Below are 27,858 nucleotides of genomic sequence, written 5' to 3' on the forward strand. Positions count from 1 at the left end.
TTGGCTTTGGCCACTGTGGAAAATGGGACACTGGACTTGGCATCTCATCCAGGAAGGGCTTTACCTACACTCTCAGAGTCTCTCAGTGTTTTGTTTTGCACTGCAACTCTCATAATGTATCAGTGTTAATGCACAGGTCCTAGGTGACTTCCTCTAAATCTCCGAGCAGGACTGAAAAAGACTCTTGATCGGAAAATAAAGAGAGCCCTTGCCAACCAAGGTGTATTCTGAGACAGGCGAACTAATGATCTGATTAAACAGAGTTGTAGAATTGGGAGGGCAGGTATGAAAGAGCTAGAAAATTTTGTGAAGAGTAAAGATATACAGTCGGCCCTCCACATTCGTGGGGCTTAGGGGTGCAAGACCCTCGCGAATGTGGAAAAGTTGGGAATAACCCTCTCTCCACAAGGAAGCCAGTTAAAGGCATGGGTCAGGGAGGGGGAGAGGAGCAGGCACATATGCTCCTCTCCTTTCCCTGCCCTTTCACTGTCTCCCTGTCCCTTTCCTGGTGGGACAGCTGTCTTCCACAGGCTGCTATCCCACTGGGAAAGGTGTGTAGGGGGATTGAGCCTCCTCCCCCTTTTCCCATTAGGACAGCTGCCGATCCTAACCCTAACCCTTCCCGGCTTCTTCCTCCTGGGCTTTCCCCTCCCCAAAAAAATTGCAAGTGTCAAAGCTGTGAATGTGAGGGCCGACTACAAGTGAGCACTAGAGAGATCTTGTAGCACCTTTGAGACTCACTGAAAGAAATTGGCAGCATGAGCTTTTGTAGACTTCAGTCTACTTCCTCAGATGCATTTGGTGGAGTGGAAAGGTAGGAAAGACCTATATATGCCACTGGTATGTGAGGATGTCAGTTCAAATTACTAATCTTTTGTGTATAGAAATGAAGTTGCAGGTCCAGTTTTAAGTGCACAAAGACATAGGAAACTGGTCTTGGTGCATGGAGATGAACTGGCAGATCCGGTTTTGCAATGGGACTAACCTGTGGAGAGGGGAACAGATGAATGTAGGGCACCCCCATGAGGATGGGGTCAGATAGTGTTGAAGTGTAATTTGAATTGACATCCTCACATACCAGTGGCATATATATGTCTGTGCCCGGCTTTCAAATGGGTCCTTAAACTGATCGAGCCTGAAATCTCCCTGCTGGAAGCCAAGATGACCAATCTGAGGCTGTCATACTTTGGTCACATCATGAGAAGGCAGGACTCATTAGAAAAGACAGTGATGCTGGGGAGGGTGGAGGGAAGACGAAAGAGAGGAAGACCACATGTCAAATGGATGGACTCTACTAGGGAGCTCACAGGTATGGATTTACAGGACCTGAGCAGAGCAGTGGAGGTCAGGGGGTCTTGGAGATACATCAAGTGCCAAGTTGCCATGAGTCAGGAGCAACTCAAAGGTGGTTAACAACAAAAACAAGGTGGCAGTATTCAGTCTGCAGATGGTCCATAATAGAGTATTTCATGTTTGATTTCATGTTACAGGGGTGGGAGGGGGAGGAGAAGGGTGCCCTTGATGGGAAGGTGATCAGCTGATTTAAATTGTGGTGCTGGAGCAAAGTTCTATCATGCACTGCCAAAAAGAAAACACACACACACACAGTTAGTGCCAAACACAATTATTTCTGAAGTGCGGATACAACCCAAGTCCAGTGCTCAAACCACACTGGCCTTCTACCCACACAGTGTTTGTTGTTGTTGCTGTTGTTGTGTGCCTTCAAATCCTTTCCAATTTATGGTGACCCTAAGGCAAACCCTATCATGAGGTGTTATTGGCAAGATTTCTCCAAAGCGTGTTTGCCTTTGCCATCATCTGAGGCTGAGAGAGTGTGACTGGCACAAAGTCACCCAGTAAACTTTACATGGCGTTGGCAGGGGAAACCTATCACAGGGTTTTCTAGCACATATTTCAGGAAGACAATTCAGGAGGACCAAAGAAGTGAATGAAAAGCTCAGCACTTTTATTAGCCGGCTGCAAGTTTTATTAGCGGGCTCCAGGGCATCGCCATCCACTGAGGCTGAGAGAGCGTGACTTGCCCAAAAGCCGCGTATGAAATTTTATACCAGGCGGGCCTCGAACTCGCGACGCTCCAAAATCCAACGCTGCCCTCGCGCCGCCGCCACGAAGCCAAGGCCGTCCTCTCTTCTTTCAGTTACTTCAAACACTGCGCCACAGCGCCTCCTGTGGCCAAAGCGGATACTACGAGGGGATCGATGATTCTGAGTCTCGGCCCCACTTCCTTCTCAAAGTGCTCCATAGCGCCTCCTGTGGCCAAAGCGGATCGATGACTCGGAGTGTCTGGCAAGCGGGGCTCCGTTGTGGCAGGGGGAACGAGCCGAACGCCGAGATATCGCTTGGGGTTCTTTTCCCCCCTCCCTTCCTGTTTAGCTTCCCTCTGTCGGCTGACAGGAGTGAGGCAGCTGTGTGCGCATGCGCCGTGGCCTCGACACTAGGGAGGCCAACGCCGCCGCCGCCTCCTCCTCCTTGGGTGGTTCTTGCCCAGAGTCGGTGCCGAGGGGCGGAGTCGGGTCGCTCTCTCTCTCGCTCTCTGGCCGGCCATGTCGGGGGTCGGGGTGGGCTCCTGCGGGGGGCCAGGCTCCGGGGCCTGCGGCGGCGGGGCAGCGGCCTCGGCCTCCTCCTCCTCCTCGGCCTCCTCCCCCGGCGGCGGCGGCGGGGGCGGCGGCGGGGGCCTGTCGATGTTCCGGTGGCTGGAGGTGCTGGAGAAGGAGTTCGACAAGGCCTTCGTGGACGTGGACCTGCTGCTGGGCGAGATCGACCCGGACCAGGCGGACATCACCTACGAGGGCAGGCAGAAGATGACCAGCCTCAGCTCCTGCTTCGCCCAGCTCTGCCACAAGGCCCAGACCGTCTCCCAGATCAACCACAAGCTCGAGGTCAAGCAGCCCCTGGGCTCGCTAGTCGTCTCCCCGGCCTTCCCTTCTCCCCCAAGGGCCTGCCCTCAGGGCCAGGCCTGGGCCTCCTTTGCACCAGCGGGGCCTTAGAGTGATACACCAGTGTCTCCTCCATTTTCTCTTCCAAGGCCCTACATCCATGGTCCTCCTATCAGGCTTCTGGCAAAGGAGGACCTCGCCTGGCCTCCCTGGATGGAGGACCTTGGAAGAGAAAATGGAGGACACGACCCCCTCTAAAAGCTGGAGACACTAATATATATATATATACATACACACACACACACATATTAGGTACAAAGAAACAGGTCTCCTACTCTCTTTTCATGCTTTGATGTATAATAAGAAGTTCCAGGCCAGGCTCCCCCTCCTGGATTTAGCGTCTTTGTGATGTTGAGTCACCGTCATCTGCAATTAACCTAGACTCCTCTGCCTTATTCATGGGAGGGATTCTTCCTTTGTGGGCAGAATATCCTCAGTTCATTTCCTTGCATCTTCAGTTGAAAGCATTAGGTATCAGTTGATGGGGGGAAACCGTAGTTTGTCTCTGCCTGAGGTCCTGGAGTACCTCTGCTAATCAGAGCAGATAGTATTGTGCCAGATGGAGAAGTAATTTGCCCTGGCAAGTGATGTGATATGGCTTTGTGGGCTCCCTTATAAAGCATTGGTGGAAGCAACGTCAGCTCTGTCATGTTGCCACTTACAGAGTACTATTGAGGGTAGTGAACATAAAGAGCAAATATCCCATGCTGCATAAGAGGCCATGTATGCAGTTTGGTAGCAGCTCTTTCACATTTTCCCACGCAATTAAAGATAGTTTCTTTTTCTCTTGCAGCAAGCAGAAAGTCTGAGTGATTAATTGCTTTTAAATAAACAAACAGAGACCCTCTTCTGCCCACACTGGCCAGCTGAAACCAACATTGAAACAAACAGCCTCCATTAGTCTCTCTTGCCATATGCACACATACACACATTGAAAGAGCTTACAAGTTTTACCCTCGACATCCACAGGTCATGGCAAAATCCATAATTTTGGCCCCCAAACCTGTCCTCGACTTATACATGAGGTCGACTTATAGTCGAGTATGTACTACTTGTGTTATCCTTGGAGAACATCACCACAGGTCATTGCAAACTGGTGATATATTCCAATAACCAAAGCATCCAGAGGGAACCAGATTGGAGGACTGTGTGCAGACAATACAGAAATCAACACATATTCTGAAGGGAAAAATAAGTATAAAGATAGACTAGGGAAAATCAAATAAGTATTCTGATTGTAATAAAATTTATAATTGTCATGCATGCAATCTAATGTATTCATACATTGTAATGTTGTGTAAATATTTACAGTTTTGTGCTATTTGAGTTTTTATATTTAGTACCTAATGTAGGTGAGAATTCAGGGGCTTAGGTCTTCATGGGTGGATTTATGTCTGCAGAAAACAGAATAGAGCAGTTTTACAATATCCATTATTCAGCAAGGGCTGCCGTGACATTATTAAATAGAGGAGCCATCAAAGAGGCCGATGCACAATGGGACGCTGGTTAGGGAGTGCTGATGCACATTGGGACACGCTTGTTCATGCCCTAATATGCATCTTTGCAATTCACTAACTGGATTTCTTAACACGTTTGCTACAGAGCTAAGTATACATAAGGTTATATAATGTAGAGTGCTATAGAGCATTCTGGGTTTCAGCATCTAGTGAAAATAATGGCTTTTTTTCAATCTCTCACACATATGGACAGAGATACTTCAGTGTGTTCTAGTTCATAACTTAACATGATAGTAATACTTTTAAATCAATAACACTTGTAGTATCAATTGGGATACATATGCTTCATACATAATCTTGAGGCACCCTAATGCTGACGTCATTTTGGAATGGTGATATTAGCAACACAGTTTAAGTGTGAATTCTGGGTTAGGTTTTCTGTTCATGCACAGAGTAAAACTGCCTGCCTTTAAAAAAAAAAGATGCATCCAAAAGAATGTTGAAAAACTATTGTTTTATTGTGACACTTCTTTTCTGGCTATATGCATTCTAAAACGATCAGTGCTACACATTAATTATCCTGGTAATCTAGAAAATACCCAATACTATTACAGTAAATTCAATATATTCTGTATTCTGTTAGGTGGGAAAGTGTATTCAAACAGAAATGTATCTGTTATACTGATATCACAAGATCATGTTACTAAGTCCACAGTATGAGTAAGATTATGGACAAGAGGGCAGTTAAAAATAACAAGCATAAAATAGTTAAAATGCAGCGATAATAAATAGTTGTAGGCATGGGTATCAACATACTGGAAAAATGGTATCAGGTTGATTCCAGTTATTTAGTGGCTGTTGCAGAGGTTGTGTAAGTGAATGGCACTTTGAAGTTCTAATGCCACACAGTTCTAGGATACTACTGTGGTGCGGACAGTTTCTTTCAGAGAAAGGATTGTGCCAAAATGGAAAGTTGGTAGACGGTTTTATTTCTTCAGATAGTCAGTCTTCGTCTTTCACCAGAAGAACGTTTCCAAATCTCTACAGGAAAAATAAAAGTGCATCTGTCTTAGGGCATCTGAGAAGATTATTAATTAAGAATAAGAGGTTGAGGCTAGGTGATAGGACAGCAACTCCTTCCAGTTTCTAATCCTAATTTACACGCAAACTAATGTTTAAGGAGCTATATACAGAAATGTGATCCATAGTTGTGTATGTGCTTTCAACGTCACAAAACGGAGCTCTACATGGCCACGCCAGCCATGAAAAGGAGAAAGGGGCCGAGTGCAGCATCATAGTGAGGTCAGGCGCGTGCCAGTCCATTTGGACGCGGCACACGCCTGACGACAGTGTGCTGCGTGTATGGACGGCTGTCCATGCAAACTAGGGCTGGGGAGCGTGCGGTTGCTGTGCACTCCACAGCCCTATTTTTGGTCCGAGGATGGCGCTTCTGTGCCGTCTGTATCAGGCCCAAATCTCCTCTTAATAACGTGCCAGAACACTAAGATCTTCAGGGGAAGGTTTTCTCTTGGGCCTGCCACCATCACAGGCTGGCTTGGTGAGGACATGAGAGAGAGCCTTCTCAGCGGCTGCTCCCACTGTCTGGAACTCCTTTTTGAGGGAGGCTAGGCTGGTCCCCCCTGCTCTCCTTTTGAGGGCAGGCAAAAAACTTTTCTTTTTAAACAGGCTTTTTAATACGTAATTGCACCCAGGGAGGCTTCTTGTTGGGGTGTTGGCTTTGGTATGTTTTTAATGGGTTTTATATTTTTAAGGATTCTCCATTTTTGACTTGTTATGTTAATGTGGTGCTTTAATTGTGTTCTAAAATTGTACTGTTTTATTGTTTTTAAGTATCTTTTGTGAACCACCTAGGTTCTAATTTTGGAGGAAGGTGGAGCCCTGGTGGCGCAGTGGTTAAATGCCTGTACTGCAGCCATTTACTCAAAACCAGAAGGTTGCGAGTTCAAGACCAGCAAAAGGGCCCAAGCTTGACTCAGGCTTGCATCCTTCTGAGGTCGCTAAAATGAGTACCCAGACTGTTGGGGGCAAATTAGCTTACCTGCTAATTAGCTTACTTGCTGTTCATCGCTATGATCTTTGGAATAGCAGTATATAAATAAAACAAATTATTATTATTATTATATAATTAAAATAAATAACTGCAGATAGAAAGTTGCCTTATGCCATTAAACTACATGTGCATCTAACCTGGCATTGTCCTTTGATATAAGAATATGCCATTTTAAGTACTGCCAGTCAAACTAGCAAAGATCTGGGGATGCTGTAGAGTATGTCTGGCAAAAGAGGAGAGGCATCTCTTTCACACAAAATGGGTTACTCTTATTACAGAATTGGATTCTGTTCAGCACTTTCAAAATGAAATGTGGAGGGGGGAGTGTGCTCAAGTAATGCAGAGAAGAGACTGACTTTTTTTAAACAACAACAATAGTGTTCTGAGAATTGATCTTGAAAATTGAATTTAAGCCAAAACATGTGTGAAATGTGCTGATGGAGTAAAATGGTAGGTTTGTTGGTGTGCATATTTTGTTAGGACAACATGAACACTCCAGGATTTTATTGGTGTTGTGAATATACCTGTCAAAGGATAGGAAGGGCAGATGGGATTGGTGACTGATATACTGTACTTGTTGTTGTTGTTAGCTGCCCTTGAATCGACCCCAACTCATGAAGATCCTGTAGATGAGAAATCTCCCCCCAAAAACCCTGTCCTCCACTGCCTTGCTGCTGTCCTGTAAATTCATGTCTGTGACCTCCCTGATTGAGTCTGTCCATCTAACATGTGTCCTCCCTTTCATTCTTCTGCCTTCTACCTTCCCAAGCATTATTGTCTTTTCTAATGAATCATTCCTTTTCATGATGTGGCCAAAGTATGACAGCCTCAATTTGATCATCTTGGTTTCCAAGAAGATTTCAGGTTTGATCTGTTCAAGGACCCATTTATTGTTGTTGTTGTTACATTGCTTTTTGGCTGTCTGTGGTATCCTTAGCACTCTTCTCCAGCACCACATCTCAAATGAGTTTATTTTCTTCTTGTCTGCTTCCTTCACTGTTCAGCAATCACATCCGTTCATGGTAATGGGAAATACAGTGGCTTGTATGATTCTATCTTTAGTGTTTAGTTGTATTTTTTTACTTCTTGCTTAGGATCTTTTCTAGTTCTTTCATAGCTGCCCTCCCCATTCCTAGTCTTCTTCTGATTTCTTGGCTGCAGTCTCTGTTCTGATCAATGTTTGGCCGAAATGATAGGGGAAATCTTTTACTACATTTCCTCATTGTCAAGGTTGAATTTATGTAGTTCCTGCATGGTCATTATTTTTGTTTTCTTTATGTTCAGCAGTAAGCCTGCTTTTGCACTTTCTTTCTTAACCGTCCTTAGTAGTTGTTCCAAGTTTATGTTGTTTTCTGCTAGCAGTATGGTATTGTCCGCATAGCTTAGATTGTTGATAGATTGTACTGAACATACTCAGCTGCTATTCAAAGGGTGGTCAAACTGGAAAAACTATTCTCCCTATTGAGAAGCACTGCATTTTGGGTGCTGGGGAAAAGTGATACACAAACAGTAGGATGTTGCCTGTAGGAAAGATGGTTTACTGTCCTGCTACAGATATATTCACTGTACAGTTATTTCATACAGTTGTCTGGACTGGCCTTGGATTACTATCTTTTAACATACACGCAAGTTTAAAAATCTGTTCCCAAAACATCTAAGGAGCTCCAGGGCTTTTTTTAGATTCTTCAGCAAGAATATAAGCAGTGGTAGGGAACCTTGTGGGAGATGACATTGCATAACCTTGATGGACTTTTCCTGTAGTGCAGACTCTGTTTTGTAGTGCAGGTCAGTTTTGACAGTATCTCACTTTATCTGGGGTAACAGCTTTGCCCAACAGGGGTGGGCACTCTCCCACAATAATGGAGAGTGAATTCTAGAACATGCCTTGTAATTCTCTTTATACCCAACATTTGAAAAGCAGAGTTAACATGTGTGTGATTGTTTAACTATTGTTCTTCTTGGCCATTAATTCTATTCTTCATAATTTTGGTTTCCCTTGAAATCATCTTTTAACCTGGTGGCTGCAACTGAATCTTCTAAATTCTATAAGACAAATCATGTGTTATATTAAGAGGTAAGTTCTTTTCATTATCCTGAATGTGCTGCTGTAGAACATCATCAGGGCTGCATCCTTACTGCAAATAATCCAGGTTGAAACCACTTTAACTGCTGTGGTTCAGTGCTATGGAATTATGAGAACTAGTTTTGTGAGGCATTTAGCCTTCTATGTCAGAGAGCTCTGATGCCACAACAAACAATTCCCAGAATTCCTTAGCATTGAACCATGACAGTTAAAGTTGTATCAGTCTGGATTATTTCTGAAGTGCAGATGCAGACTAAACGGCCATGATTTGTAGTATTATGGGATGTTATTAGCCATGGTACTATCTTTGTGCACGTTAGTCTTTTCTCATACAGAAGCTTTTCTGATGCAGATCATTTTATTCTCAGTTTCTGAGTTTCTTAATAAATCTTGGAGAGAAATGCTGCCTTTCCCCCTGTCTTTCCATATTGAAATTACATTCTTAGTGAATTATTAATCAGAACCCTAACATCTCTTTCTTGGATAGTAATGGTTAGTTTAGATCCTGCATCTGTGGAATTAGGTTAATTGCTCTAATATGCATCAAATTAAATTTTATGCCAGAGAGATTTTGAAAAAATTACACCCATAAGAAAATGGTGAGATTTCTTTTAGATGACACAATTACTGAGGAGAGATGAGCTGCTTTGCAGTTATTCTGTTGCTGAAATTTCAAAATAAATTTACATTTATGTGAGAAATTGATACTTTATCAAAAATAATCTCTCAATTTTCTGCAAAGTTTCTGCATTGCTAGTGTTTTGTGTGCTTTACTGATGTCAAGGCCTTTTCATGTTGACATGGTTTTAAAATTATTTTGAGATTTGTCCTTACAGTGTGGTGTGGTTTTCTAAGTATATTGCTATTTGTTTCTAAAGCATTTTTATTGTGCAGAATTTATTGTCATGGGGATGCTCAGAACAATTGTTGAAGATCATTTGCTCCTCATAATTGCATAGAGAGGACAATGTCGTCCTCAGAGATCCTTCTGTGGATTTTTGTCTTTGGTGGCAAGTCAGATTTTGATCCAGTACATCCTTTCTGTAATGGCACTTCACCTTTATGAGCCTTGAAAAGTTATGGTGGCAAAGGGAACAATGCAATAAGAAGCTATTTTTCATTTATTTTTATTTTTTTGGAAGACCTGTGTGAAAATAAAGTTCTTCTTTTAACTTCAGTGTTGTGGCTTGGGAATTTCTGCTTCGTCTGCAGCATTGGAAAGGCAAGATGGGTACAGTGATAATTTGTATATGACAACAAGATTTTGTTCATGAGTTGCCTGTCAGTCAGAGTGAGGAGTTCAGGAGTATATGGTGTATCAACCATTTTCAGTAGTTAATTTAAGCATGGCTGTAGAAATTCAGTGCTATCTTTTACTGCTTAATCTATTTGGAATTATAGCATTGGGCATAATTTTTCACTCTGTTGGTTTTAAAGTCAACAGTTCACCCAGAAGTATAGTAAATACTGGCAAGGCACCAACTGGTTGGACGATATTGATATGTGGGAAATAATGAGAATTAAAAGATTTATGTTCTAGACTAAGGCTTTCTGAAAAGTTTAAAGTTGCCTTGAAAATGTACTTTAAAATTGGCTTTAGCGAAATCTTCCAGTATTAGATCAGTGCTGATGTATAGTCTTGAGTGCAGTGAACACCAACACCCACCCCCCAGAAATCAAATAACAATTAAGCCTATTTCCTTGTTTTCAGAGGCTCATTGCTGTTTAAAAGGCTATGTAACAATTCTGACAGTCCATGTGTTTCTGGAGACATTTAAATTGAAAGACATAATAATTCCTTTTTGACAGGAAATGCAGTTTCAAAATAAATAATTACCTTCCCTCTCAATTTCTGCAATGAAGCATATAGACGTTTTCTAAATTGTCAACAGCTGGCAGTCCTTTTTCATCTTTGGCTCAAAGGAAATAAATCCTGCTAAATCATTGAAAGAGATAAGTTAGCATTTTGACTTCCTGCTAGCTAATCACATAGTTAGGCTGTGTGGTTCTGGAAGATGGAAATTATAACAGCAATTCCTGCTCTGTCATTCTTGTTTGTAGTTCAAGGAGTGTCTGCTAAATTGTTATAGGTGAAGTATAAAAGGAATAGTGACAATAAATCTTAGCATATTGCCATTGTTTAGTCTGTGGCAGGCCTTATGTGTCCTTGTGATAGTAAACTGTATACATTTTGTGGCCCACTTTACCATTTCCCAGTCTATCTGGAGGTTAGTCTTTCTACCTATCCCCTTTAGAAGTAGCTGAAATGCTAGTAAGAAGTTACAATAAAGTTCAGTATGTATTTTCAGTCTTTCTTAAAAACATAGTAAAGTGTAATTTGACGTTCCAGTTTTCAAACCAATAGTTGGGTTACAGCATAAAAAGGAAAAAAAGGAGAGGGAAATCTTGCAGGACCTTTAAGATTCGAATCTAATTTAGCATGAACTTCCTTGTGTAACTATTAAAAAATCGTGGCTTTAATATTACTCTATCAGAATGAAATGGGATTGATACCCATTTCTTATGCTAAAACAGATAAATTAGTCTTAAAGGTGCTGCTGGATTCCTCCTTTCTCTTTTTCCTTTTTATGGTTTGTTATACCAGTAAAATAAGCAAAAGGGAAACGTCTTTGAGTTTCTATAACTTACTGTCTTAGAAAATTTGATTGAAACTGGAAAGTTATGAAAACTGTAATCCATAAAAGTTTAGGAGACTATTTTATAAACTGAGTTGACTTGTCAGCCGTGTTAAAAAGAAGAGAGCCTATGATACAGATCATATATTTCTTATGCCTCTTATATTGAGTTGAATATTGAGACTTACGTAATATCAAGGACCCTGAGATCAAGCAGTTTACATATGGAGAGGAAAGTTAATTGTTTGTGAGAAATCTTTCATTGCTGTGGCAGGTTATCTGATGAGAGAGGCTATGACAAAATTAACTGTCCACAACCTGTTCTGATTCTACTCTGCTAACTGTTAGAATATGATTGGCCAAACTGGTTTGGAATGTTAACATAACCATTCTTTTCTTCTTTTCTTTTTCACTTTATGTACTTCTGCTAATGTTTCCCATAAGTTGTCCCAAACATGGTGTTTCAGTAGGCTTGTTTCTTTCATACTGTCTAAATTGTGGTGCACTTACTCAGTGATTAAGACATTGACTCTGACAACTGCAAGGTCTCCAGGTCAGCAGTCCAGGGCCCAGGCGCCATGTAAAGGAGTGAGTTCCCATCATTAGTCCCAGCTTCTGCCAACCTAACAGTTGGAAAGCATGTAAAAATGCAAGTAGATAAATAGATAACAGTATTCCATGCACCCTGGCATTTAGACATGCTGGGCACATGACTATGGAGTTGTCTTTGACAATGCTGGCTCCTTGGTTTAGTAACAGATGGGCACTACCCCTCCGACAGTTGAACACAACTAGGCAATCACACCAAAGGAGAAACCTTTACCTTTACCAAATTCGCTTGCATGTAGTAATTGTCCTTTGACCATTTATATCAGAGGCCTGATATGATTTTGTTGGATCACAGATCCCACCAGCCCTAGCCAGTCTAGCCAGCGGTTAGGTGTGCTGGGAATTGCAGTTCAACAACTATCCAGAAGGCCATAAGTTTCCCATTTTAATTTCTTATGTCACACAGTCATAGTGGTAAAAGGGTGGAGTCATTTTACTTCCTCAGTTTATTGCTCACTTAATGTGGATTCTAACAGGTGTTGCCAAGTAAAGAACCAGGAGCGGTTGTTTATTTCAAACAAATCAAGGTGCAGCATGCATGGTTTACTTTGTCTATAGTCTGTGTACACTCCCCCCCCCCCCCGGGTGGAATTAGTAAGGCAAAATACAGAAGCTGTGCTAATAAATGTGTAAAATTGTTCACAACCAGTAATTTGTCTTAATAGTAATTTGTGTACCCTTAACAGATATAATCTGTTTAGGATTGGAAATTGTACACAAATTATAAAGGCCTCTTTATAGATTTTGTGACTCTACCTTCTGGAGGCATCCCTATTAGTCCTTAGGTACTTTATGATCATTTTTATTTGGGCCAACTGATATTTATACTTTGCTGTGAAGATACATGATGGATACTGGTCATTTGGGCAGATTTGAGCAAGAGAAAATGTAATAATGGTCCAAATTTCCTCCTCTACCTCAGTGCTTTTAAAAATGGTAGCCTGCAGACCAGTCCTGGAGCATGAACCATCATCAACTGCTGGTCTGCAATAAGTTTCCAATAAACTGTGCAAACAATGTAATAGTATGGCACAAATGTAGTACTAGTCTGTGCACATGGGGCAGGGGATGCTGGTCCACTACATCAGTTAGAACAGTGCTTCTCAAGCTAACTTGCTTGATAGAGATTTTAACCATGTAAACTAATAAACAACATTGTATTTTCCAGGCCCAGCTAGTGGATCTGAAATCTGAACTGACTGAAACACGGGCTGAAAAAGCAGTATTAGAAAAAGAGGTGCATGACCAGCTACTACAGCTTCATGCTATTCAGCTTCAGCTCCATGCCAAAACTGGACAGAATGTTGACTCAGGTGCAATAAAGGCAAAACTGGTGAGTGTTTTGGTGTTTTTAAAAGGGAATATGTATTTTTATAGTAGAATTTTTACTGAAACTTATTTTATTTGCATCTGTGCTCTGCTTCCCCCCACTCATCTATCCATTCTGATGCCCAAGAAATACAAGATGATTAAATATACAGTATGTGTTTCTGTATTTCTCTATATATTGGGTCTCCTATTGGGAGAAAGGCAAAATATAAAATAAATAAATAAATAAATAAGCAAGCAAGCAAGCAAGCAAACACACATATATGGTCTTGTCTGATTTAATTAGGAATAATGTCTAATTTTAGAGGAGTTAGATTGGATCATCAAAAGGTAACTATGGCCTGTTACAGACTGCCAAAATAAAGCTGCTTCGGGTCTCTTTGGAGGTATGCTATTTAAATGATGTATGGGTCCTAAGAGTCTGGAGGTTGTGCCAAAGCCACACTCCATTCCTAAGCGCTGGAGGGCAGCTTTGGTTCAGCTTCTGGATTCTTAGGGTGCATGCATCATTTAAACAGCATATCTCCAAAGAGACCCGAAGCAGCTTTATTTTGGCAGTCTGTAACAGGCCTATGTTTTATGATACCCCATCTTTGTTGGCTTGGAGACAAACATTGAGGGTTGAGGAAGTGAGCAGCAGAATGAGAGGCAAGCTCCAAACTCCCTTGCCTCTCTGATCAAATCGGAGTGGCACAGGGATTCCTGGCTCCCCCCCCCCACCCCCACACACACCTGTTTATCTCCTATCCTCCCCTTATTTTTTTAATTGCTGGGAAGCTGCAGCAAAATCTTCACTCTATCTTCACTTGTATCTTGAAGGATTTCCTGATATCTAGATTTTATGGATAATTTTCTACTTGCATCTAGGTTGTGATCCTAAATAATAGCATGATTTCTGAGTAAACATGTGTTGGCTTGTACTGCCTTTGCTGAAAGTCTTTTGTGGAGAATAATTTTTGCATTTCTTATTTGATATTTAGATAACAGCTTTCTGCTACTTATCTATTGATAGTACTCTTTTGTATACCTAATGAAGTAAGTAGTAAGTTACATTCCAAGATGTCATGTGCCATCTTAGATCTTGTGTGTGGCAAATTTTAGAATTATTTGTACTACTTTAGTACCTAATGTATGGCCTTCTTTTATCAACTTAATTCCTTTACCTCTGTTTCTAATCATGAAACCTTTTTTCTCTCATCTTAAGTCTGTCCCTTCTGTGGAGGACATGGTAAGTTCACTGACTGCCTTTATCTGTGTTTAAATTCAAAGCAGTGCAGTAGTTTATGTTGACTTACACATTTTGACCTGGGTGTTTAGTGCTAGTGGATTTTAGCTAGATTCTTTGGCTTTTACAGTTTCTTAGCCATATATTTTGTCTGCTCAGTGCTGCTTTTAGATTTGATGCTTTTTTCCACACAACATGCATGTCTGCGTTGCTGGTATTGATTGCTATTGTTAACTTGTTGGGTTTTTTTTTTTTTTTTTTTTTGAAGTGGCAATTGGAATTTAGTCTGAACATGAAAGGTTGCTAAAAACTGTAATCACAATTCAAAGATACAAATTGCTAACTTGCAGGGGCACATAATCTTTAAACAAAGTAGTTGTGATATGACATACCAGTCAATTGGTCAGCAGCCAAAAGTGCAATGAATTCTAAAAAACAAACAAAAATCAATCTAGATTGTGTCCAATACCTAGAATGTTGTAAGCATTCCTATCTGTATATAATATGATGTGTAGAACTTGACTGAACTGATAATTGTCATTTGATGGTATGATATTTTAGGAGGCATTTCTTCCTTGATGGCCTTTATTGGCTGCATGCTTTAAACCACTTGCACTGTTGTATACTTTGGCTTTGAATGTATTAAAACAGTGATTCCCAAAGTGGGTGGTATGTCTCCCCTGGGGGCAGTGGAAGTTCCAGGGGGACGATGAGGGGAAAGTGGGCCAGTAGGGGGCGGTGAGGCAAAAAAGGGGGTGGCAGGGTCCTTTAGTCAAAGTATTAGTTTGCAAAAGAGACAAGGGGAACCAGCAGCCTTTAGGGTCACGGTGGAGATGAGGATTGTATGAAACACCTTTTCAGTATCTTGAAAAAACCACCACACAGCCTCGCTGATCATTTTGTGTGGTGCTGTCTCCTGCTCTTTGCCTGCCCATGTGAGCTCACTCCCTTACTGGCATCTTTCACTAGTAGTGGCAGATGGGAAACTCTTGTGACGCTTGGGCACAGGGCATCACTTCTGTGGCTCAAAGCAGCACCATTTTGGGACAGACTTGAACAAAGTGTTAAAGCACATGGTGGCGGAGGAGAAGTGGTGGCAAAAAGGGGGTTTCAAATTTGGGACTCTCCTTAAGTTTTGTGAGCTTTCCAGGGACTTGGTTAGTAGATTGGCGTTGCACTGCTGCTGCTTCTTTCTTTCATCAGACAGGCTGAGAGAAGAGGTAGCAAAATCTCTCCCTTTCCCAGCCCACACCAGTCTCCAGTCCAGAGCATGTTGCCTCTGTAAACCCCCAACGTATGCACTAGCTGCATCTTTCTCTGCCCCACTGAAGGATTGAGAGTTCCTCCTTAGGGAGAAGCTTCTAATTTGCACCTGGTCACCCTGGAAGCAGCAACTGAGCACAGTTGGCTGAGCAGCAACCAAGAGGCCTTTTGTCCACACTGGAGGAGCATATTGGCCTCTTGTGGGACTATGGAATGTAAGCCAGCACTACAAAATAAACAAGCTTCATTTATATACCACTTCATACGGCCTAAGCAGTGTCTAAGCGATTTACAACTGTAAGCTCATTTGCCCCCAACAATCTGGGTACTCATTTTAGCAACCTCGGAAGGGCTCAAGCCTGAGTCAAGCTTGAGCCCTTTTGCTAGTCTTGAACTCGCAACCTTATGGTTTTGAGTGAGTGGCTGCAGTACAGGCATTTAACCACTGCGCCACCAGGGCTCTTTAACCACTGTGTCCACCGATACTATAGTCCCTGGTTTTTAAAAACCTTTCCCACTAAAATGGGAAATACTTTCTTCTGTGCCCCTTTGGACCCTTGAAGTTCTTAGTAGAAGAAAAGGCTTCTCATGGACCCAAAAGAATAGCTGTCCCCACCCTGGTTCTTTTCGGTCCATGAGAAGCCTTTTCTTCTACTAAGAACTTCAAGGGGCCATTCAGACTATCTTTTACCGTGGATCAGAACCTGGATTAACCATAGGAAGTTCATATTGGCCCCGATCCTTTCACAAGCAAAATTGAGGATTCCTCACCCATTCAGGGGCAAAATGCCCCTTGATGCAGGTCTTTTGAAAGCGGAGTAAAAGCTGTATGTTTTGGGGGGGGAAACGTTCCATCAATATGAACTTGTCCCTGATCATGATAGTGTCAAGTTCAGGGGAGGGATTTAGGTCAGAGGGAGGGCAGAGGGCGGAACATGCCTCCTCTCTCACCAGTCACTTTGCAAGCGGCTCCCCCCCCTTTTTTTCCTCCATTCTATTTTTGACAGATTACGCAAACGATGGATACATATATGGATAGAATGTGAGTGTGGATATATATGGATACAATGTGAATGCTTTGTGCTATGTTTGTGGGAGAGAAAGCAGAGGATGCGAATAAGAGAGAAGGAGGGATTGAGTATAGGTTACTTTTCTCTCTGCATCTGCAGTGAGGGAAGGAAGGAGTGTGTGAGGGGGGAAAGAAGGAGGGAGGGAAGGAGGGGAGGGATGGATATGCAGACAGACAAACAGATCAGCAGGCAGAAGTCTTTGCATTGCAATGTATCCTGCCTCCTTTCCAGCCCCCAAGTTGCACCTTTATGGGGTGGCTTGACACACACACGTGCAGATGAAGTGAAGGGGAGAGAAGGAGAGAGAGGGGAAAAGGAAGGAAAGGTGGGACAAGGGAGAGAAGAGGAAAGAAGGGAAAGAGAGGGGGAAGGAGAACACGGAAAGAGGGAAAGAGAAGGAAGGAGGGATAAGCAGTGAGAAAGAGAGGGAAGGAGGAGGGCAAAACAGAGGGAAAAGAGAGAAGGAAGGGAAGGAGGGGACCAGGGCAGAGAGTGAGAGGGATAGGGATAGGAGGCTCGTGGCCCGGCGGTGTGGGTCTGGCTGTTTCTGCGGGGGGCCTCTGGCGTCATGTCCGGTGGGACTCCTGTGCCGTCAGCTCGAAGGAGGCGGGGATGGCAGGGATGCTCAAGACTCTCCTCCTTCTCTCCAGGAGGGAACCCCCAAAGCTTCTCCATTTGAAGCATCACACAAAAGCAAGCAAACAAAATCCAACTCCTAGAATTCCATAGCAAAGAGCCAGACAAAGAGTTAAAGCGGGGAGGGAAGTTCACGACCTGAAGGCACACAACACATGCATGTACACACACAAGTTGGCAGATTATGCGAGCACAGAATATGCGAACTAGTTGACAAAGTATGTGAATGCTGCCGCCAGTTTTTTTTTTAAAGGAGGGGGGAAAGCCCCCATTCTGTTGGTCAATGGTAGCAGGAGATGTCACCTCTGACAAAAGCAGAAGTGAATTTGATTGACAAGAAAGGAGGCTCAGTTTTAAACCAGTACCGCAAATGTGAACTTCAGAGGGGTAAATTACCCCAAAAAATAGTGGGCACTCGTTTCCGGAGAGATTTGGGAGAAGGGGAACCAAATCTGCCCAATTCCATCCAGGACAAATGCATCAGTGGGAATGGGGCCCAAGTTAACTTCCTGGTTGACAAAATAGGCCTGTTTTGGATTTGAAACAGCCTCTCTCCCCCATGACAAAACTAGAGGGAGTGCAGGAACTTGAATGTAACAAATAAAAACACGTGGGCTCTGGTGGCATTCAAAACAGCATTGGGGCCCATGGGATGAACTTTCTCCATCCCTGCTATAGATGTACCTGTATACAGTTCCAGGCCTGTAACTCAGTACTGCCTTGTGCCCTTTTGAGGCTTAAAATGGTTGTCAAAAACATTGTACTCTCCAGTCATTCTAAATTTAGAACTTCCAAAATAGGCAATAGAGCTTAGAATCTTGAAGTGTAATCGTGAGCCAACAATATGGGATATTGCTTTTTTATGTTTATAGAACATCTGTAAAAAGAACAGATGTGATACTTAATTTGATTGGTAGATTTAAAATGTTTGTTATACCTTTTTGAAAAATTCCTGTTTTTCATTCATGTTTTTAAATCAGTCTGTTGCTTGGTGCTTTAATTTACATTACTTTTCATGTCATGCCATATTTTCAATTGACTGCTTGGTCACTGAAATACTTTCACATTTAATCATTATGTACAGGTAATAGATTTTTTTGCGGGTGGGATAAATAGCTTTTGAGACTTGCAGTCAAATTATCTTATAATGCAGAGAGATATGTGGGCATTTAGCCTGATAAGTATATACTTCCTGAGCTTGCATATGTTTCTTTTCACTTGCAGTGTGCTATTTTATAAATCAATCTTTCTTAGATAGGAATCTCTACTAAGTAGTCAAATGAGGCACAAATAGTGTAAGGCTATAGTTGTATGTCATTGATTTTTCTTCTGTGAAGTTAAAGCTTTATTGATGTGCTTGCAATCTTCAAGTCTACATAGTAGGAATGTTTAACTTATGACTAAACAGCTAGGATCTTTCATTTTTCAGGAGAGAGAACTTGAAGCCAACAAAAAAGAAAAAGTGAAAGAAGCTCAGCTTGAAGCTGAGGTGAAGCTGCTTAGAAAAGAAAATGAGGCACTTCGTCGACATATAGCTGTGCTCCAGGCTGAAGTATATGGAGCAAGACTCGCGGCCAAATATTTGGATAAAGAATTGGCAGGAAGGTGTGATTTTAATTTGTCCTGTGTGCATGTATGTAAACACGTAGGTCCAAAACCCACTGCAGAATTAGTCCAGTTTGAGACTGCTTTAACTGCCCTGGCTCAATGCTAGGGAATTCTGGGAACTAGTTTTGTGAGACATTTATCCTTTTCTGCCAGCTCTGCTGCCACAGTAAACTACAATTCCCAAGATTCCCCAGCACTGAGACAGGGCAGCTAAAGTGGTCTCAAATTGGATTATTTCTGCAGTGTGTTTTGGACCTCAATGTGTTTGAATGGTTTTATGTGCTTTAATCTATGTTGGACCCTGCTTTGAGCCTTGGGGAGAGGCACATAAGAAATAAATTAATTATTAGTCTATGTATTAGTTTTAAAAAGAAACCCAACATCTGCAGTGGAATTTGAGTCATAATTGTTGCATAGGAGTCACGTCATGCCTTGCTTCCTGATATATTTGAGCAATGTCTGGGACATTGGGAAGCTATAATACAGGAATCCTTATCTGTACAGTTTTAAGCTGCTCTGAAAAGTGGCAGTAATGGGAGAGGATAAGAATGGAGCTTGTGCAGAATCTGTTTGGGGAGGAGTGGAGTAAGACTCAGTACAGACTGGTGCTTAGCGCCAACCTGGGGCCAAAAATAGGGTTCTGTAGGGCTGGGCGTCTGCATGTGCCCAGCCCTACTATCGACGTGCGAGCTCCATAATTGCACACGCCTGTCCATATGGGGTGCACAACAATGACATCCGTGTGGCATGGCATAGTGACCAAACAGTGTTGCATGGGCATAATCGTTGTATGTTAGTGTGTTAATGGCAGCACGCGCGGCACAAAAACTACCCACTGGGAGCGGGTTCCTTTTAGACCTCGCAGAGGCCTCAATGTTTGTCTGCCGTGGCCTCCATCCGGGGAAGAAAAGGGTGGCCTCTGACTGCCTCTTTCTCCCAACCTAAGACACTCCATTTTATTCTCCCTGCTTTTGCTTCATAGTAACTTCAGCCACATGACCACCTCTTTAGAGGATTTAAGAATATAGGACTGGCATGCTAAAAGATGAATTGAACAGATCAACCTGTATGTAACATATTCTTTTCTCACTACATAGAGTTCAGCAAATTCAGTTATTAGGAAGAGATATGAAAGGACCTGCTCATGATAAACTCTGGAACCAGCTAGAAGCTGAAATCCATCTGCACCGGCACAAAACTGTGATCAGGGCATGTCGTGGTCGCAATGACTTAAAGCGACCCATGCAAGCACCTCCAGGGCATGTAAGTTTGCTTGGCATTTAATAGCATATTATTTCTACTGTACAGAGTCATACAGGCATATCTCAGTTAACATAGCCTCTGATGAAGAAGCTTCTTTTTAAGAAATCTTTTTAAGCCTCTGCAGCTCCTCTCCCCTCTTTGTTTTTTTTACTTTTCAACTTCTTTCTGGGTGCAATTTTTTAAAGCAGCATTGACATTGGGAGAATGGGCTGGAGGTGGGACAGATACAGACTGGTGTGCAACAGCATGTCCTCAGTAAACAATGCAATGAACAAAGTTTGAGTTGAGAACGTGTGCGATTCTACTCTATCCAATTTTAGCCTTGTGTATCTGCATCCAACAGGCAAGTTAAACAGCAGTTGCCTCCAGAATCCCTGATTGAACATGTTTGAATAGCAAAACAGAGAAAAGGGAGAACACAGATAAGCCTGCCTTATCTGTTCCTTCCAGCATGTTAAAAAGAGCATAGATCTAGAAGAATGTCTACCAAAGTGAAAATCATAACAAAAGGGGAGGCTTATGAAATATGTATGTATGTATGTATGGAAGAAGCCTTCAGGTAGTCCTGGAAGATTTAAATGTTTTTGTTACCTATGCAAGGGTTACTTGACCTGGTTGTTTCATTTCACACATATTATTAGTTTTGATTTTGAAAATTCCTGAAAAATGAATTACTATTGAAGTAAAATGAAGTACTATTTTGTGTGTGTGTGTGTGTGTGTGTGTGTGTGTGTGGTATAGGAATGTATCCCTATTTATTCCATGTTGTATCTGGCTCTGGTACCAAATTTTCTATTAAATAAGTAATACTCCAGAACACATCTACTTGGTTAATTGAGATATACCTGTATTGGCTGTTCCATTGAGTGTTGTTCTTGTTTTGTCTCAGAGCAGTTTTTCAGAAAAGGAATTCCTTTCATTATAGATGAAATTATGTTTAAGAAATTGCCATAATTAGCATAAAGCATCATCTCTTTCTTTGTTCCGGTGCACAGCACAACATCCAAGGGCTGACCTTCTGAAATGTTGAGGTTGTACAAATTGTACCCATTTGAATCTTTGGGACTAATGTAGACATTTTGTCTTGGAGTGTACTTAGAGGGCCCCATCTTGGGAGAAATCCATAATAATGATTTAGTTAAATTTATCTAGTATTGAAAGGTGTGTGGCTTTTGATATTCAACATCAACATCTCTGAAAGTTCAGAGTAAGTTTTGTTCTCTCTTCAACATGGGCCACGTTCAGTATCAGCTATGTTCTCATTTCACATACTTGAGTACTAGCATCCCCTGTTTATCCTGCAAGTGGTTTATTACACCCTGTCTTTAGCCTGATAATCCCACTTATTGTCATCTTCACAGAGCCCTTTAAGTTTTGAATAAAAGATGTCTACCCCATTTTATATTTGATTTGTTATCTCAAAATCTTGACAGTCCTGGCAACATGGCATACAAAACATTCAGTTCAAATAAAATTGTAGCGCTGGAACTTGCAGTGCACATTGCTGTGTCAGTACAAGGCTGCTGTAGGCAGGAGAGATGGGCAAGGGACCTGTGGAAGGTTCTCTAATTGCATCTGAAAGGTGACTTATTTCAGACTTCTCAGAACCTGTTTAGGTCTACTTGGCACGAAACCCTGGTAGCCAATGAAATGCCAACTTTGCTAGTGCAAAGGCTGTTTGGATATAGCTATAGATACTGATAAAAAGCTAATATCTACAGTAATTTCTTTTTACTGATGACAATACAGTCAGCCCTGTTTATCCACAGATTCTGTATCCATAGCTTCAGCCAACCATGCTTCAAAAATACTTACACACAAAAATAAAATTCCAAAAAGAAAACCTTGAGTTTGCCATTTTAGTTAAGTTTTACACCCCATTGTATACAGTGGGACTTGATCATATACAGATTTTGGTATCCACAGGGTGGGTGAGTCATGAAACCAAACCCCAGCAGATACTAAGGGTGCACTATATCTTACACACTTTTGTATGGAATAATGGCAGCTAGGGGTAGTTTCAAGATTTGTAAGAAAGGTCTGAGATAATAGTTAATCTTGCTTGCTATCCTGTGATTTTCTTGATGACCTTGTGTAATTTCTTTTAATAATCATGTTTAATTTTTTAAAAACTAGAATCCAGATTCATTAAAGAAGAGTCAAGGTGTTGGCCCAATCAGAAAAGTTCTCTTGGTTAAAGAAGAGCATGAAGGACTTGGCATTTCAATTACCGTAATATTTTACTTTTATTTTTTTCTTTCTATTAACTGAATGTTTATATCTTCTTCAGAAATTCTTGTATATTGTACTGTCCAATATTATCTTTGTTTTTTTACAGTAGTCACTGAAAGAGTATTAGCTTTTCATTATAACTATGAAAATGCCATAAACACTCTACAGACTGTGCTGTGCATAGAACTCATTGAACTGGAAATTCCTTATCACCATGTTTGTTGGATAGTAGTATTTTTAAACTACCATTTTAAAAAATTTATTTGAAAAACATATGTTTTGTTAGGCTGTATGGTGCTCTTTAATTTCTGAAGTTTCTGTCTTGTTAAATGTTGTTACAATAGGGTGGAAAGGAGCATGGCGTTCCCATCCTTATCTCTGAAATTCATCCTGGTCAGCCTGCTGATCGATGTGGAGGTCTGCATGTTGGAGATGCTATTCTAGCTGTAAATGGAGTTAATCTGAGAGATGCCAAGCATAAAGAAGCTGTCACTATTCTTTCTCAGCAGGTGATTGTTGTATTTATTAATTTTAGACTATTGTGTAAGCACCTGGTGACTTTTTCCCTATTCATTGTTGCAGCTGTGTCTGAAGAATGTATCTACTTCAGCACATCATTAGATGTTCTCAGTTATTGTAAGCTTCACTTGGAATCTCCTGTAATTATTTTTATTGCCTGTTGTATAAAATTCACTTACACCAGTCACATCCAGAAAGCTTTCAAAGCAAGAACAAACTAAAGTTCGTGCATTCCAGACCTTGGTTTAAAATGTTCAAAACATATTCCTTCCAAATGTTTTGATTCCATTAGAGATTGTATGAATGAATATGATATACAGGCTTGTATTATATACCTTATTATTTGCTCCATCTTTTCTTTCCTGTTAGGAATATTTGGTACTATTCGATTACACATTTTGTATAGTGTTCTGTGTTTATTGTTCTTGATCCTTAATTATTATTAAACAACAAAAAAGGGGAGGCTGTGGATGAGAAGTGGAATGAGTTGCAGAATGACAGACATGAAGAGAGCTCCTGTTAGGCTACTTTTGAGTGACTTCCCCTGATCTTTGTGGCAAATGAGAATTTAGCATTCATTTACCCACTTGCCTGGTTTTAGACTGGTGTAAATAGATTGCACTATATCATTACTTTATATTGATTTTCTTGTTGGATTGTCCATACTTATAAGCAGCATAACTTTCATTCTTTTAACTTTCATTCTTTAGAGAGGGGAAATTGAATTTGAAGTTGTGTATGTTGCTCCAGAAGTAGACTCAGATGATGAAAATGTAGAATACGAGGATGAGAGTGGGCACCGCTATCGTTTATATCTTGATGAATTGGAGGAAAGTGGAAATTCTGTTTCCAGTCGAAAAGATGGAAGTGGAGATGTCAAATCATTACAAGGTAAGGCCTTAGAAAGATAATGAAGGTAAAATTCAGGTAACAATTTTTACAGTCTTTGTAAAATAAACTTAGCTACTCCCATTCTGCACAGCTTTTTAAATAAATGTGTTATCATAAAATGTAAAATAGTTGTGCCGCCCCAGAGTTACAAAAGCCAAGGTTGCTTACCTGCTTATTGATTTATTTATTACATTTATATGCTGTCTTTCTCCTAGTATCTCCTAGTAACCCAAGACAGCTCACAAACAATGCAAACATATGTGTCCCTTGGCTATTGCAGTGGCTCAGATAATTAGAGACAGGATGATAGATTCAGGCTTTTGTTTTATGTTGTGTCTCACTATTTTGTCTCAAATTCCTGTCTTGAAACTGGATTGATGTAGCTTGACAGATGATAAAGATATTTGTTTTATTCTGTGTTGGAAGCAGGTTCTTCTTATCTCATTTTTTTTTTTTGTGGGCCATTGCTTTTCTGGTGTGATTAAATGTGTTCAAGATAGATGAAGGTTATTTAAATTTATACCAAATGTGCTAAATCTTTCTCCTTCCTCACTCTTCACTCCTACCCATGGGAATGCTTAAGCATAGGCATTAGCACTATTTGTTGATTCTGTAATTTGCATGGGATGTTACTTTGTCAATTGAAAGGTCTTGCTAGAGAGGAAAAGCCTCTGCAAGAGCAGATATGGGTATACCTATGTCATAGTCCCTTCATGTTTTTTTTCTTTGTGAGCAGAAATATACTTTATAAATCTTAAGATTCTACAATGTGTTAAGCATTTTCTCTCTCCTTTGCAGTGTTTGATAAGAAAGCAAATATTGATGGTCATGAAAATGGAGACCTAGGAAATTCTGTTGACACTGAAGAGACTGTATCTAAATCTGCTGAGAGTTTAGCCTAAATATCGCAGCCCCTAAATCATCATGGGATTTATCCTTTCCACAGGATGGGTTATATAATCTATTCTATGTAATAAATGCCACAGAAGGTTTTAAAGGACTGTTAAAAGATAAAGGGAAACTGTATTGTTGCCTGAAAAAAACAACAACCCTATTCTTCTGGTTAACTCAGGGCTTCATTATGAGCAAATATAAATGTATAAATTTCCCAGTTTTCTAAGAAGTTGCATGTCAAATTAATATCCATGAACTGTAAGCACCAAAGCATGTTTTTACCCCCAAAGGCATTTCTTTAATTTTGGATCGTGTCTATGGTAAAAGGTACTAGAATGATGCAGAAGAACTTATAACACTTGTTCCTCTGATAGATAGCAAAAACAAAACATCACATCCATTTGCTTCCTTATTTATGAAGAAGGTATGATTTCTCAGTCATATTCCTCAGTTAGCTAGCTAATTTGAAGTACATCTTTTAAAAATCTGACTGGCAAAAATATTATTCTGGATTGTTACAATCTACAAAAAATATTTTGGATTGCCACAGTATACAAAGTATATATTCTGGATTACCACAATATACAAAAATAAACATATGCACACAAAACCTTAGTTACATATTAGTTAAATCTCTGAATTAGGATTTAATGATTTGTTTATTCATGGGATTACATGCCATTCATCCTCCTCTGTTATTTCCTCTTTTAAAGTTTGTTGCCAATCAGTGCTGGATTTGAAATATTCTTTAAAAGTATTAAAACAGAATATTAATATTAAAATACAAAATAAGTGTAAAATTTGCCTGCTGGCAAATTAAGTCTGCCCTTGACTTTGGTATGAGGCTAACATACAATTGATATTGTTGAGTGGGTATCATTCTGTCTGAGCTGAGTTAGGGTTGATTCAGATGCCTAACCTCAATGTATGCATGATTTGCAATGCCCACCCAATGGTTGTGTGAAGGAGCTCAGTAGACTTTAGTTCCAATGTCATTCTGACAACATGCAAAAATTTGGCTCCTTGAGAACATGGTGTACTCAGTTTCACACATGACCAATTCACATTAAGAGTGATTGCAGGGATTACTGTGCATTGGAGTAGAAGTGTCTTTCTCAATTATTTCTTAGTTTTTGAGATACTCTTTATAGGCATGAAGAATACAATTCAGGCATTTTATTAACCTCTTTGTAAGAGGAGACATGACTCCCAAGCATGGGAGGACAGGAGAAAGCTATTGCACACATGTTATAGCCTGAACCTGTGGCCAAGTTGTCATGTCATTGCTTTAGCACAGGATTTATCATGCCACTGTTCCATCAGCTTTTTGGAGATTTCTGGTAGTGTGATAAGACAACATTAAAATGACTGCCCACATTATCACTGCAGTGATAAAAAGTGACTGACCACATGGAGTACCATAGAGAACCTCCAGTTTGTATCAACATTTTTCTGTCCCGTGTTAGGATCCTGTTGACTGCTGAAACTCTGTGCCATTATAACCGTTATGGGGGGAAATTCTCTCACTGTGGGTTAGCAATAACAACCAGGTTTGTTGTCAGCAGCCCACACTGTGCTACATTAAGAGAGTCACATGAATTTGCCCTGAATAAGTGAGAGAGGGAAATGTGTGTCCTGTAACTTGACACATGTTACCGTGCCAGATCAGGCAACAAATTTGTTACAATAGACCTAGTACTTTAACAAAATAACTTTTTTTTTAAAAAAAGAAAAGCCTCAAATGTTGCAAATACCACAGCTGAAGACCCAAGGTATTTTTTTTTTAGAATACACTGATATTAACGTGGTTGTCCTGGGTATGTTCTTCAATTGTTATGTATGTGTATGTTTGTGTGTGTATATATATACATATGTATCTTAATATAATGCGCACTCTCTATATACAAACAATTAAAAACCATGTAATAGCTTTTGTTGTTTTAGGATAAAGCATGGAATGCCTGCTCTCCATTCACTGTTCTGCAGGCTGTTAAACTATAACATGTAAAGATGTATTTTGAGAGTGGAAATAATGTAAAATGAAACTTTGTAAGTGTTTTTTTCTATAGAATGTACATACATGGACAGTGAAATACTTTTAGTGTAATATCAGTTAGCCTAATGTCCAATATTTAAAAATGTGTTGTTGAGCACAGTTAAACTTGTCTCTTCTAGGTGCACTTATATATATATATATATATATATATATATATATATATATATATATATATGTTTATAGAGAAATCTTTAAAATGTAAATACTTTATGCAAATATTTTGCTATTTATAAATTCTTTTAACTGTTGCTCATAAAATAATTTTGTCTGTCATTCTGCTCATATGCTCATGGAACTGTATTTCATTTGCAGTACATTTTTATAGCTGTTCTTTTAATACTGTATATTAAAATAATTCAAACCGTAGTACTGTTTCTGAGGAAAGCCAAATATTTGAAACTAGAAAGATCATATTGCCTGTGGCTTATGAATGTGCCTTTGCCTGCCATCAGAGGCCAGTAAGCAGTGATGACACTTTCTGGTGTATTGTGCAAAAATGTGCTCTGTGTAACATTTTGGTTAAGTGTCTTTTTATTTCTCAGTAGAAATCTGAATGGCTCCTATATATTGGTCCTAGATATGGACAGCAACATGGGTTATATTCAGATGTTCAAGCAAAAGAAAGAGGAAGGAGAGTTATATGGAAGCACTGCCCACAAATGCAATGTTCTCTTTAGACCTATGTATCCAGTGTGTAAACGTCTGAATTGAAACTAGCACATACAGGAAGATCTGGCTTAGGGATCCCTTACTTCAAAGCTGAAGTGATCACTTCTTGACTCAAACAGGGTTATGGAGTGGTTTATGAAAGAGGTTTGTCTTCAGGTGGGATCTGCATAGCAGAACAATGTTCTTGTGCACTTCTGTTCATGTAAACAAGAGAGTACTTCGTCCTCTTTGAATGAACCTTGCCAATGTGCAATTAGTTCATAGCATATTGGTTTTTTTCCTTGTCCTGCACAACCTTTGTATCTTTCTGAGCAATCCCATGTGGCTTATAGATGAGGGATCAGATTACTATCTCTGCCTAACCTCAGACACCTGCAGTCATTCACATTA

General features: G+C 40.5%; 1 protein-coding gene and 1 long non-coding RNA gene across 3 annotated transcripts; one reads left to right on the forward strand and one right to left on the reverse strand.

Moving 5' to 3' along the window:
• The first annotated feature begins 2,484 nt into the window (after positions 1-2,484).
• Positions 2,485-27,165, forward strand: LOC149311169 (Golgi-associated PDZ and coiled-coil motif-containing protein-like). 2 transcript variants are annotated; one of them, XM_089530508.1, is made up of 9 exons: positions 2,485-2,900; positions 12,982-13,146; positions 14,347-14,370; positions 18,766-18,941; positions 20,042-20,207; positions 22,344-22,439; positions 22,784-22,948; positions 23,669-23,849; positions 24,648-27,165. In XM_089530508.1, exons 1-9 carry the CDS (start codon positions 2,565-2,567, stop codon positions 24,749-24,751), a joined length of 1,413 nt encoding a protein of 470 aa, XP_089386634.1. In that variant the 5' UTR covers positions 2,485-2,564; the 3' UTR covers positions 24,752-27,165. The 2 variants fall into 2 exon arrangements, with proteins under 2 accessions (XP_089386634.1, XP_089386635.1); XM_089530509.1 differs by lacking the exon at positions 14,347-14,370 and having other exon boundaries at positions 2,486-2,900.
• Positions 4,948-11,559, reverse strand: LOC149311170 (uncharacterized). The gene is made up of 3 exons (XR_016281759.1): positions 11,393-11,559; positions 10,406-10,504; positions 4,948-5,455 (listed from the first exon to the last, which is right to left on the reverse strand). It is a non-coding gene; the product is annotated as an uncharacterized LOC149311170 (long non-coding RNA).
• Positions 27,166-27,858: the final 693 nt, after the last annotated feature.

This window comes from Sceloporus occidentalis, unplaced genomic scaffold (assembly GCF_023333645.1).
Source record: "Sceloporus occidentalis isolate IW3139 unplaced genomic scaffold, rSceOcc1.0.p SCAF_6, whole genome shotgun sequence".
NCBI classification, from domain to species: domain Eukaryota; kingdom Metazoa; phylum Chordata; class Lepidosauria; order Squamata; family Phrynosomatidae; genus Sceloporus; species Sceloporus occidentalis.